Below are 14879 nucleotides of genomic sequence, written 5' to 3' on the forward strand. Positions count from 1 at the left end.
GCAACAACAGAAACAGAATAACAGCATTAGAAAATTTCGAAATTTACAAAGCAGCAAAATCCGTCAGCAACAACCTTTTAAATGATAAATTAAATACCCAGGCCAACGCATTGTTTGATACAATAATTAGAGTAAACCAGGAATCAGCTGATCGACACGTCACGTGACCTTGAACTGGACACTGCAATGCCAGTCGCCGCCGGCCCGACCAAACGCGTGCACGCACCGTGACTGTACAGAAATAAATGTAATGTGTTTTTCTACGTGTGTTCAGTGTTTTATGTTTTTAAATTGATGACGAATCTGAGAAGAGGATAACCTGAGGATGTGGCAGTCGCCACGAAACATGTAGTTGTTTATCTACCAACACCAAACGGATATTGAAAGGTAAAAAATAATAATTTAATTAAAATACCTACTTTGTATGGTCACCATTTCAAAGAAAAGTATTGAAAGCAATAAAGTATTAAGTCTACAAAGAAATTACATTGATTCAAATGGGGGCTTATATGCACCGCGAGGCGGCATCCTCTATAGTCGAGGCCTGAAAGTCCAGAGTAGAGGCCCTAGGAACTGCAACTTTGTAGCGGTTTGTAACTAGGCTACACACATTTAGTCTTATGAGAGCTTTTATGCACAGCGACACAGGCTGCTCCCGTTGTAATAACTGATAACCCCCCTTGGCACAACAAATACAGCAATTGATTGTTTTATAACAGAACATAAGTTGCAGTATTATTGCATTTTTGTTATCGTGCTTGGCCGGATGTACCACGGTAATTCTTACTAACAGACCTTATCTGAAATTAGAGTAGGCCTACGTACTTAATGTTTACATAATTTTTTTTGGAATAAGAAGTTAAAGCCTATTCTTAAATTACCTACAGTACGGCTACATTATTTCACATGTCGTTATCGTCTCATAATTTGCCGTATTAACCATAAAACCTTCTCTTCATGATGAATGTTTAAAAAAAGCAACTTAAAGATTTTTCAAATATGCTCATGTGCGTATCGATGACGTGTCGATTCAGATATCGGTACATGAACCGTAAGTGGAAGCGTATAATCATAGTATTGTATAAATGCTATGCTATGCTATAATCAAGTTTGGTTATGATAGGGTATACTATTAAATGTGCAAGTAGGCCTGCCCACAAGCATTATTAGTACTTTTTCTATTAATCAATTATCCATCTGCAAAAACTAGGAAAACAATAAAATAATTATTTTTTAATTTTGAGGGTTTACTGGAATTAAGAGGTTATGTCCAGGAGTTTGATACGGTACTAATAAAAAGACACAGGAAATGGATTTTGTGAGGTAAAATGTATCACTAACCTTCTTTACAAGCTTGTAAGTAACATAGTATTTGTCTCTGCAGCTCGTTATATTTAAGATATTTACATTTTTTCCTAGAAATTATAAATAACCGATACAGTATTTCATCTGATAGCCTACACGTAAAAATATATGCACGAGGATTGGATACGATTAGGTATTGATACATCCCGTTCCAATACATATCGCTACGCAATAATGACACACTGACCAGGATTGCACATCATTACTCAGAGGTAGGCTAACATGGTAACACAATACAGTACTTTCCTGTTAAAGGGAACATTCATTATTATTGATGATTTTTTTCGATATATCAATTTTTTCCCTTTACCTACTAAGTTATACATTACAAATTGACAGCTGATATTTAGGCTAAAATATAGTCCATTATATGGAAAGAAATGAATCTGTTCTAAGCTAACCTAACATAACCAACCAAACTTGCTGTACCATTTAAAAATTCCGTTTGATAACACAAAAGGCGAGTGGAGAATATTAAATGGAGTTTTTAAATGTTATAGCAAGTTTGGTTAGTTCTGTCAGGTTAGTTTAGAACAGTTTTATTTCAATAATTTTAAAATTTTTGTTTGTTGATTCTGAACAATATTTATTTATCGTAGTTGTCAGCTGATATGTTTCAATTTGTTAATATCGATATTTTGAGAAAAAAATCATCGATAATAATGAATGTTCCCTTTAACAGGAAATTACCCACAATACTGTGGACAGACTTGCTAAAAAGAGCAGTGGCAGATCTAGAACTGTCACAAGGGGGGGGGGGCGAACTGAGGGGGGGTTTGGGGGTACCCCCCCCCCCCCCGAAAAATTTGTGTAAACTAAGTCTCCAAAACGGCAGTTTTATACCAACCATTTCTTTGTCCAAAGTTAGTGTGACAAATTATTTTATGCAATGTGTATGCACTACTGTATAACATGCAGTAGAAAATATATACAGTATGTATGTCTGAGGGGGGGGGGCGGTCGCCCCTTCTCCCCCCCTCTGAATCCGCCACTGCTATCAAGTATAAATAAGAATGCATTTCATGACATACAAGAGTCACTTTGTAGAATAATATAAGTCAGTTTCATAATATCCGAAATAAAATTCTTGATTTATCTCACAAGGTCCAATAGCCTATAAAATATTTGACTGTTGCATGACGTCCAAATCTCATCATGGCCAAAAGTACTACAGGAACTGTAATCAACATACTGTAGTCCTTCTACAAGCTCTGGACGTCATGAGATTGGTTGTAGAGAAACAGCACACTTAACACTCTTCAAAATGTACGCTGCCAGTTTTGTTTACGTTTGTCACGATTACTGGATAATGTGGCAACGTAGTTCCAAGTGATTGTATTATTTTGTATTTATTTGTTTTGAAGGAATAAACTCATTATTTCATTTCATTATTTCATTTGTGACGTCCAATAGCTCAGCGCTGTCCCACAACGTCCAGAGCACCTGCACACTGTGAATACTTTTTTACCGACTGTAGTACAGACTAACCTAACCTAACCTAGCTCCATAAGCATAAGCTCTAGACGTCTTGCGACAGCACTGAGCTACAGTATTGGACGTCGTGCAACTGGCAGCGGCTTTGGACGTTTTAGTTTGAACAGGAGGGTGGTTGGTAACCACAATCAAATAAGAGTCAATTTCAACCGAGTATTAGGTAGTGAGTACATAACAGATTAATGTTTGCAGCACTTACTTACCCTACCATGGTAGATATAAATACCACTGCTGCAGCAAACTTGCAGACTAAGCTAATTTCCATTTACCTGGCTGAATTTCTACTAAAATATACCCTTAAAATTGTCAGATTCAGTTCCCATTCAAACAACACTAGAGGACTCATGCTGCTCTGCAGCGTTGAAATAAAATATCATAAATCCGAGAAATAATTAAATTTATGTTGTTAGTTAGTTTAGTATGAATTATGAAATAAACAAAATTTCCAAATTGTATTAAAATATATCCATAAAGAAGCAAACTACAACAGTTTATTTATTTTCCAAATACTGTAAATAACATGAGAATTTTAAATTTACAATTTTTAGAATTATCTTCGTAATCATAAGGCATACAACAACACTTTATTATCATTGACTTATCAATGATAATGATAGGCTAAGTCAACCCTTACCACTGTGCATAAAAAAGGGCCTACAGAACCTTTTATCATAAACAGTTTTCCCCATTTATCTCTAAAACATCTTATAATGAAGTGTTTGTGTAGGCCTATGGTTATTGGCGATTCTAAGAATTGTAAATTAAAAATTCCTGGTATATTCTTATGGAGAATTAGTAAACTGTTGTGGTTTGATTATTTATGGATATATTAGATGGAAACATAATCTTTTTGTATACTAAGCTATTAATGTTTTACTAAAAAACACATTTTACTAAGCTGTCCTCCCTGTAGCAGCAAACCTAGGTAGTCGTTGAACCTATTGTTATTTAAATAATTGAAGGCCTGCACAAACCGGAGCGGTGGCGGTATAGCTGGGGCTTGTACACCAGAACGATTCCGCATTGCAACGATGACAGCAGAGTACAGTAATTTTTTGTCCTCATTTATGAGTGTGCAGTCAACAAGTTAGTTGGGTTGTTAGTTAGAAATATGTTTACATCAGACGATGAGGAAGAAATTTTGCTATTGTTTGCTGTAGCTGAAGACAACGATCGCAAAAATAGGAAGTGTGTATATGACATCAACAAAAGGCAATTTCAGAAAGGCAATTTCAGGCATGGCGAATTCCATACATTGATGCCTTTACTTAAAATTGAGAAGAAACACAAATGCCAGGCTCGTCGCACCGGCACCGCTGGAACATGCTGCAAATGGAACATTTTGCATCTCAGCAGTGTGGTTTGTACGGGCAGTAAACCGCTACCGCTCCATTCCGCTTGCATTTACTTCCAATATACTAATTCACCGCGCGAATATTGCACCGCTACCGCTCCGGTGTGTGTTCACCTTTCAAGTGAAAATGAATCTGACTTCAATTGTAAATTAGTTTGTTATGCAGATTTGCTGCCTGTGGTATTTTATTTTTAAAACATCCAAATTCATTTTTGTTAATCAAAACTTTTTAAAGAGCGTAAAAAACAAACAAATATTTAGTGTATGAAAGTTTACACATAATGCATCAATATGGGGATCTTATCCCATATAGTTCTACAGTGCAGTTTAATCCTCCACTATTGATGTGATTTGTAGTAATACGGGAGACACCCCATTAAGTTAATTTTTCCATTTATAATACACAATAAAGAGCGGACACATAATGCAAAAGAGTCCAAAGGTATCGGTAAAAAATAGTATCCCATGATATTTAATGTGACCACTTTTGATATGACTGGATGAAAGAGAGTAAACACATATCTATAGTATGATGAGTGTAATAAGTCATTCTGGCCAGACTATGAAAAAACAGACTTTACCGAGGGTTGAATGGCGTAAAATAAATTTTTTTTTGCCATTTTATACTCTGAAAACCTCAAAATTCTATGGGTTTAGCGCATGTGGTAAAAATAGCTTGAAAAATAAACCAAGTAGTATATAGAATTTTTTATTCCCCGATGAAGGGTCATGGAGGTAGGCTATAGGTAAAATTTGTACCCGATGAAATTTTAACCCTCTACTATTGATCAAACTCCAATTTTGATAAGATTTAATGTAAGAGAGTCGGTAAACACTTATCCAGCATGAAAAGTGGGTGCATTCTGGCCACCAATGGTGACAGGCTTTCTTAGAGGGCTGTGGTGCACAATATGAGTGTTTTTAGATTTGTTTACTCTGAAAACCTCCTAATTCCTACTAACAGAAACTTTTTAAAATACCCTAGCTAAAAGTAAAAACAAACAAATACTAATTGACATAATTTATTGTTTGATAAAGGGTTAGAGATAAAATTGCCAATATCATGAATGTACCATAGTTTTGAGTCCTTATTTGACTGAGGATAAGGAGGAGTTGACAAGGATGTGTGATAACTATTATTGTAATTTGGTTTAATACAATAAACACTCTCTCAACAGGTTGAGTTTTACTAACTGTCTTGATTAGATTATGTGAACTGGTTTTCATGGGTTTTGTGGTGTGAATATGGATTTGTAGCATATTTATCATGAAAACATCCAACAAAATTTCAGATATTTTCAGTACTACATATTCTTCAAATACATCAAGAGAGTTATCAAAATCCCTTTTATTTAGTTCGCTGATGATATAAAACTGTTTGTGGAAGTTGCTTCCCTCCATGATGTTGAGTCCTTGCCTAAGGCTCTTGATGATTTCTCAGCTAAGACTTGACCAAAGATAATGTTAAATCCCACCAAGAAGAAGTTGAAAATCATTAGCGTCAAATAAAATTCTCTGGATATTGACTATCTCCTAGATTATTATTTACTCATCATATGAGTTTGGGCCAGATATTCACCACACCTATTGCACCAAACCACACCAGACCTTTAGCATTCTCGAAATGATCTACTCTCCAAGACACTGAGCATCCATGCTGATCCATGCCACAGAAAAAATACTACTCCATGCCTAGATCCTGCTAGATCCAGTATAATATTTTTTTATGTGCAGCAACAACTAGGGTACTACTGTGTATTCTGGTTGCCTTTACCAGTGCAGCCTTTTTCACTGTCTTCGTTTTGTCCCAATACGGGAAGAATAAGCGTACACCTAGTATAACTATTGATTGGTAAGTATTTAAGCTGAAATAAACAAAACAGAATACAGTAATACAAACAAATACTCACAACTGATTTTATACATTGAAAGAATAACAAACAAGTAAGAAAAGGTGAGGTATTTTTAACATTAGGTATATGGAAAGTCCCCTTTAGAAACGGATTACGACCTTAAAGGGCAATTTATGAAATAATGGATAGTTTGGCGCAAGGTTTCTCGTCATGACGAACATTTTAAGTATATGGTTTGTGGGGGTGTGACTTGTAGTTTTCTCAAAAGTTCATGGGTACTTTGGGATTTATGTATGGATATTTCAGCACCTGGATAGATGGGTATGAGATATGATGGATATGCTGACTAACCTGGACAGGAGGAGGCCAACATTGGTAGTGCCTGTTTGTTGCCCGCCTCTTTGGCACGGAATCTCTCAACAAACTCCAGCTGAGCCTCAGTCAAGGACAGATCATCTGCTACAGTCATGTCTAGAACCATGTCTGCCCCTAGTCGCTTCAGGTAGCCTTTAAACACAATGACACTTCAAAACTTAATGGTGAAGTGGCATCAGTCAAAATTACTTAAGGGTATTCCTTCTTATAATTTAAATTTTAAAGCTTGTATATCCACTACTGGACATTTATAAACGTAATTTATTTGATTATTTAAAAAACTTGTTGTTAATACCTTAGTACAGTACTTTTAACTGACATGGCGACCATACGAATATCATTTGTTAAGCCTGCCATATTGTAGTAATCTAGATTTCAGGGAAGCTAGTTTAGTTTGTGGGTGCACCGATTCGTCGTATAATACAAAGAATTAATGTAGCAGACACTACAAATAGTCAGCTGATCAGACAATAAGGTACCCACAATGCTATCTAACCACACAAGTGGAAGGGGTAGGGCCCCAGCCGCCAGCAACGAGTCTGTCTGTCCTTTGCCTTCCTTGTAGCTAGTCGGAAAAGTTTCGTATCGTGCAAATTAAATTCATTTTGCGGTGTTGGTTGAATAAAATCTTTATTTTCTTAATATCATTTAGCCTATATCCCGAAGGGATATAATTGTGGAAAACAAAATCAGTTTTTTTGCGAAACAAGTGTCAAAAGTTCGTTTTTACCGACCAACACGAGCCGCCATTTGAAAATTGAAGAACTTCAAACAGTACCAGGGACGTCCCATAAGGACTTCTGGGGATAATATTTATTTTACAGGGCCCACTTAAATATTTTTTAACACCAAGCTTCCACTGCCAAAGCTCTGTCTTATATTATTATTTTCCAAGTTCTTCCAACCTAGGGGCAACCAAGATTTGTAAAGAATTCACTTTGAGAGCATTGCAAGGAGTAAATATATTTAAATATAATATTTAAATATATAAAAGTAGAAGTCAGAGCCTTTTTATTTTTCTTTACAAATAAACATACTTAAATATTTATATTTGAATGTGTTTGTTGTAGAGTATTTTTCTTATTTTTCTTTACAAGGGTGAGCTTGTTACGTTTGGGTACTGCTTTACAAAAAGAAGGGATCAGACACATGACACTAAAACCTTGGATGGATTAAAATTTGTGTTGTAAAATGCCCAGTATAATTTTCAAAATTGCTAGTGTTAAGTGATAGGCCTAAACTTGTAAAATTCAACATAAGAGTGTTAACTGTTCTACTCACTTGTTTGCAAAAATAATCCAAAAATCAAGACATGCTAGTTTTCTAAATATCAGTTGATCTTTGGCTATCACAAGAACGTTTATTTTTATGTTTTCTAAATTGCTTCATTCAAAACAGAAAAAATATTATTCTTTCATAGGTGTAATAATTGGTATATGATTTATTTGTACGAATTATTGATTTATACATTAAACCTTAACCTGCACAAATACATTCATATCATACTTCAAAAACACAAACACATTCTTTGACCAAATTAAAGAGTTAGACATGTAACAATCCTGCAATATAATCACAGTAGAAATCCTTTAATCCTACATATTTGAGACTATAGGGATGCATTTGGCATTCAAAAAGGGCCAGATGATCCAGAAAAAGACAATATTAGACACAATCAATAAATAAACCATAGTTGATGGTGAAAACCACAGACAATATAATACTTTAATGCAGACGGTCAGCTGGATCTGCGCTAGGCGCTGTTTCATGATGCGGCTGTATTGCCACGCCACTGTAGCGGAAGACGCGAAGCGTTTCCTCCTCGAGTGGCGCCGTGGGATTCTATTTAAATTTGAATGAAAGAAATATTTTAATGAGATATTTCTCGAAAACTATTTAAGATATCTTTATGAAACTTGGTATACAGTTGTAATACGTCATAATGTATTTAAGGAAAAATAATCATTAAAAAATGTGATCCTGTTTCAAAATTGCTGTGTTTTAGCGAATTCCCCATACATAGAATAAGCTATTACCGTAGTACTTATCGTAAGACCTGGACTTGGGACCGATTTATTTTTCGTTTTGAGGTCCCTAGAGTCAAAAATCACCAACCGTTCAAATTCATATAAAGTTTGTAAATAAAGTCTTGAAATGGATCTGTATTTTTTAAACCGAAATAGATTAAAATATTATGTTTGTGGCATTGAATGTTAACAAAGGTTCCGTTTTTTTTGCATCAAAAATATTTTTAACCCCCTAACAGGGTAGGCGGGGGTGGGGGTGACTTATTGTTTTCAAATAGCAACCCCTTTTGAGTGACCCCTCATTTTGAAGGGTTTATCAAAAGAAACATAATGACGCAAACCCTTGGTGGATATCTCACCCCTAGCCAAAATGACAGGTATTTCAAAATGCGATTTAATGTATGTGAAAAAGCACCAATTTCAAAAATATAAAAACAAATCTGTATTTGTAAAACCGAAATGATAGAAATATTCTGTTTGTCGATTTAATTGTTAACATAGGTTCCACAACTTTTTTACATCAACAATATTTTTTAACCCCTTTAACAGGGTAGGGGTGGGGGATCGAAAACTATTCTAACAAACAACCTGTCTAATTTTGTAATGTTTTGCTAACTTTCAAATGGTTGTTTTTACTTCTCAATAGTGATAAACTCTGTGATATTAGTTTAAGACCAATTATATAACTTAAAATGCAATTTTCTTTTTTCGTAGACTTCAAAGTACACTTTGTAACTTACTTCTTAATTTGACAACTGCTCTGCATGAAAAATGTTTGACTCTTCCAATACATTTGTAATATGTCTACTGGAAATAAACATGTCTTATGTCTTATGTCTTATGTCTTATTTAAGATATAAATTTGAAATAAAAACTTCACCAATATTTCTGAATTTATTGGTGAAGTTTTTATTTCAAATTTATATTAATTCCAATATTACCAGTTCTTCTTGAAGATATTTAAGATATGATTATGAAACTTGGTATACAGTTTTAATACGTTGTAATGTATTTAAGAAAAAATAATCATTGAAAATATGTTTCTGTTTCAAAATACGGGTATTTTAAACTTTATATCTTTAATTACAAAAAACCTGCTGATTTTATGAAAAAAAGCCATGGAGACTTTTATTTAGCATTTAAAATACCCTATCATACGCCACCAAGTTTTAAACGATCCCATTACAAACAGCTGAGAAATGAGGATATTTAGTTGAACAGGTCAGGTACCTGTTTCATAATAAACACCGCACTACAAGACTACAGGTTAAAAGTTGTGACTTGTAATTTCCATTATATTTGCAATTTTGAGGTGTGAAAAAGTGTCAACAAGTCTGGACTTTGAACATTTTCTTGGCAACTGTTATTTGTACCCATATAAAATAATGTTATTTTTTTATTATTTTATGTTGTAATATATTTTATAATCAAAAGTTGACACCCACGTAGTGTGCCAGAATTTAGACAGGTTGCCATATCTCAAGCCGTTTTCGAGATATAAGTGTTTTTAAACAGTTTAATGGGCTAAGAAAATTTTGAGGTGTGGAAAAATATATGTTATTGGAAAAATGTTGTCTGTCTGTCTATAACACTCAAGATGGAATTTTACGCCATCTTATCCAGGAAAACGAGAGTACCTATCAAGATCCAAGTCATTTTAATGTATTCACTGGATTGGCGAGAGTGTCTTTAGCCATTAAAATTTGGCATCACTACTTTGTAAATAAAACTACGGACGATCATATTTTAATCGTTAAAGACACTCTTGCCAATCCAGTGAACACATTAAAATGACTTGGATTTTGAGAGGTACTCTCGTTTTCCTGGAGAATATTGCGTAAAATGCCATCCTGAGTGTTACAGACAGACAGTAGACAGACAGACAGACAGACAGAAATAGAGATAAGACTTGTTTCAGCTTCTTTAATGTATAAAACGTAAAAATAACCTTAAAATATATAATTCTGAGCAATGTACAGACAAAACTCTAATTTTATGTATATAGAAGATAAATCATCTATAAAATAACAAACAGCTGTTCAGATCAAGATTATTTTTTCTAGCTGTCACTGATATGTTTACAAATATGATGTTTACAAATACCGCAACCATTTTCGATCACGTTTTGGAAGCAAATCCCAACCAAGTGAGATTAAAAACGTTTTACTTACATAACGGATTTAATTAATCGCAAGTGCAATGTAAATGAAATGAAATAACTAGGCATCATCCAGGTCAGGAATCAGAGATTCTTTGTGTATAAAATTGTTCTTGAGTTTTGGTAACCAGAAAGAAGACCTTGAATCAGTGTTGCATACGGCTGGGAAACTTAAATTTATTAATGATCGTCACCAATAGCTTAGAAACAAGGTTTCCAGTCATTGACGGCGCTTCAATGGCGGTTGTGTAAAGTGTTAAGTAAAAAATCACCACTGCAGTGGGTGATTGTAACAGATGTTTACGGATGATGCTAAAGTCGCTTTTCCAATGTGTCACTTTCTGTTCCTACCATTGACTATATGTACAGGGTTAGTAAAAAGTCTGGAGACCCCCTGTTAATTTTTTAACGGCCCATACTAGAAAAACAAAACTCGGCACACCTTTATGGCATGTTATGAAGTACTTTTTGGGCATAACCACTACTTGGTATACATCCTAAAAATGGGGGATTTTGGGGGAAACTCAGGAATTTCAAAAGGTAAGACCCATCAATTGACCCATCATTTTGAAGGTCCTGGTAAGAGAAAACCAACAACGCAAATTAGAGGTCTCTATCTTATTCCAGTTCAAAATGGCAGCCATTTGAAATTCTCAGAAGTTAAATTTAACTTACAGTTTTTCAAGTCTGGAGACCCCCTGTAAATTTTGAAACGGCTCACACTAGGAAAAATAAACTCTACACACCTTTATGGCATGTTATGATGTACTTTTTGAGCCTAATTGCTACTTGGTGTACATCCCCAAAATGGGGGATTTTGGGGGAAAATCAAAAATTTCAAAAGTTAAGCCCCATCGAGTGACCCCTCATTTTGAAGGTCGTGATAAAATAAAACTAACAACGCAAACTAGAGGTCTATATCTCAATCCAGTAAAAATGGAAGCTGGTTGAAATCTTTAGAAATCAGAATAACCTGGAATTTTATATTCAATTGGCTGCCATATTTTACTGTGTTAAGATAGAGACCTCTAGTTTGCGTTATTAGTTTTATTTTAAATGAGGCGTCACTCGATGGGGCTTATTTTTTTATTTTTCCCCAAAATCCCCCATTTTGGGGATGTACATCAAGTAGCAATTAAGAATTTTATAGAGAATATTGTAAAATGTTGTAGTTTGATTGTTTATGGATATATTTTGATCAAACTTGGTAAGTTTATTTATTTTGTACTAAGTTATTAATATTTTACAAAAAAATACACTCTTTTACCCTCCCTGTAGCAGCAAGCCCATGTACTCATAAAGCCTAATATTAATTCAATACATTTAATTGAAAATCAATTCAGGCAACTGGAAATTCACTTAGTCGGCAGGTTTGCTGCGGCGGGGGTATTATTTTTTAGGAAACTGTGATGAATAAAATGTTAGATCAAAACTAATGCGGTTGTAACTAAATGTGATATTAGGAGTAGTGAAATACGTGCCCTGGATCTGCCCTTCCTATATGAAGCCATTCAATGATTAAGCTATGTGAGCTTAAAAATATGATGCTGGTGACAAAAGGCACCTCTCTCGCCCCAGATTGGAGTTACAAAAATTCATAAAATGCACCTATTCCATCAGTGGTAGTTACCAAATGGCGACGTAAATGTAAACTTACGACTGTCCGTACCATATTGATCAGTGGTCATCACCTGTCAACCTATCATCAGAATGTTTATCCTTTGTACTGTGTTTCGTAGGGATGGACGAGATTGGATTTTTAGTTCGAGACGAGACGAGACGAGATTTTTTATTTCTCATAAAATTTCGAGACGAGATCGAGACGGGATTTTCCTTCTCATACACAACGGGAAATGCACGTTCAGAATTTTTACCTGATTTTGTAACATTGTTAGATGACTGTTTAAATACAAAAATAATGATAATAGGCAAGAATATTTACAATCTGTTATTAAAAAACATCAGCATAACATTTTTTTATTAATCACACCTAACTTATTAAAAATGCCTACGATTAGGAAACAGTGATATCAGTTAGGATAGAGTTAAACTTTTCCTAAAATAAAATAAATCATAAAATAAAATATTAATTTTTATAAAATAGTTACTGGTTTTGACTTTTTTTTATAGTAATAAAACATTCCTCACACTGCTAACACTTAACAAAACTTCTCAAATGTTATTAAAATAATTAAAGTAATATTTACATTTGAAGAATTAATTAAATAAGAACGCCTTCGCAAAGGAAACGCAACTACAACACGGTCCTGTATTGCGGGTATTGCATTGACTTTCTGCAGGCGTTTTTAATTTTTTTTTTTCTCGTCTCGATAAAAATCTCGGCCAAAAAGAAATCTCGTCTCGTGTAACGAGACTTAAAATTTCCCGAAATTTCGAGACTTGACCATCCCTATGTTTAGGTCATATTTTAACTTGATTTTAAGCATATGCTATGATTCTTTGTTTTGTTTACATATACGTCGTTATTTTATAACCATCATGGCAACCTATAAGGCCAATGTTAAAATTTAAAAACGTTGAGTTTCTTTAAAATTATACAGGCACTAGCTGTGTGCCCGTTCTACGTACGGGGATCTTTTAGCAAGTTGAAACCTTCAACCTTTAAATTCAGAACAGGAGTTGGTTTGCATATTTAGTGTGCATTTTCCAGATATGCTGGCAAAACTATTACCACAGACAATATAATACTGTAATAGGTTTCCGTGGTCTGTGCTATTACTTTATAGGAATACATATAAACCTTCGCAAATACAATATCTGACGGTTTACAATGTTTACAAAACGAATGCTTCACAATTAAATGTCACCCTCTCGTGTTAGTCTATATTTTATATCCAATGATAAAAAATTCCCTCAAGGTAGGCCTATAATTTAAAATACATTCCACACTGTTTAAAAGTAGTTAAAATACTACCCCAACCTCACCATGCACACTTTATTCCGGTTGAAATTTTCATTAACAAAGGTGCTCTTGTCTTTTCCACGAAACACTGAGATATAATGACATTAATGCGTTACCAACATACATACACACACACAAACACAGAAATGAATTAGGGGATTTGCTACGCTTTAACCAACCAAAGCAAAGTATTTACAAAATAATTATTTGAAATGTTTGATAGTGTCGTCAAATTTTATGATAATCGTATTTAGGCCTACTTATCGTGCAGTGAAAATGCCGTATGGAATGACAATTTATATTTGCTTTGCTTAGTCCGAAAATGACTCGAAATGTTGTTGAAATTACGGCATAAATTATGAAACGAAGTACAAAAGAAGATTTAGATGGGTATTAATGTACAATAATTATTCACTTCAAATATTTATCATTACCATATTATTTTTGTTTTCACGAAAATATTCATCATGGATATTGTTATCTTTATTATTTATTATTTGCTAGATTGGTCAATTTGACATTAATTGTATACATATTTTCATTATTATTGTTATTCAACCAACTTGTGTATTTACTTCTCGTTACTCTTAGTTCTTTCTTTGTCCAAGTATTTGCATGTACTGTATTCTTATTATTGTTACTTTTGATATTCGTTTTATTTATAGGCTATTTAGTCATATTGAGCAATTCACAACTTGTAATCCAACTGTAAAATTTGTGTGAATCCGTTGGCAAATATATAAATAAGTAAATAAATACAAAGACCACAAAAAATTGATACGTTAACAACGTAAAGCTTTAAAAATTCATGATGGTTTGTTAAAAAAAATCTTTCACTTAATGTTTTATCTTTTTCATAGTAAAAACTAACATTTTGGAGTCCATACAGAATGACACAATGACAGACAAACAAACAGACAGACAGAAATTGAGAAGACTCGTTTCGGCTTACTTAGGCTATGAAACGTAAAATTAACCAAACACTGCATGATTCTACGCAATGTACAGACAAAACTGTAATTTTATTTATATAGATTATCAACAATTTAAATTGTTTGGTCTTAAATCTTCCGAATTCCTATTTGTGGAAACAAAGCATCTTGGAAAGTTTGGCTAAAATAAGTTAAGCCATTTTGAGTGATTTGTGTTTTTGTTTTGTGTCTATGGAAGTTTGTATTGAAGCCGATCCCAACAAGCTTCGCTTCGCTCCTCTCTATTACAGTACTACAGACTGAATAAAATTTATTGCTAGAACTTTTATTGCTGAAATGGGGTAGAATAAGGCAGAAGATAGTCAGGTTTGCCCCTTTTACAACTAAAAATTATAATA

The 14879-nt window shown here is 34.0% G+C and overlaps 1 protein-coding gene across 2 annotated transcripts in view; it reads right to left on the reverse strand.

The window, feature by feature from the left end:
- LOC128998695 (probable cytosolic Fe-S cluster assembly factor AAEL012261) overlaps positions 1-14879 on the reverse strand; it is a 52937-nt gene that overhangs the window by 15110 nt on the left and 22948 nt on the right. Inside the window, exon 5 of one of the 2 annotated variants that reach the window (XM_054424980.1) lies at positions 6418-6573. The exons of the other annotated variant lie outside the window; for it this stretch is intronic. Within the exon in view, the coding sequence (XP_054280955.1) occupies positions 6418-6573 (156 nt within the window). The remainder of the gene's footprint in view (positions 1-6417; positions 6574-14879) is intronic. 2 annotated transcript variants of the gene reach the window in all.

This window comes from Macrosteles quadrilineatus, unplaced genomic scaffold (assembly GCF_028750875.1).
Source record: "Macrosteles quadrilineatus isolate MER2022 unplaced genomic scaffold, UCM_ALF_1.0 Scaffold_1__1_contigs__length_201487025, whole genome shotgun sequence".
In the NCBI taxonomy this organism is placed as follows: domain Eukaryota; kingdom Metazoa; phylum Arthropoda; class Insecta; order Hemiptera; family Cicadellidae; genus Macrosteles; species Macrosteles quadrilineatus.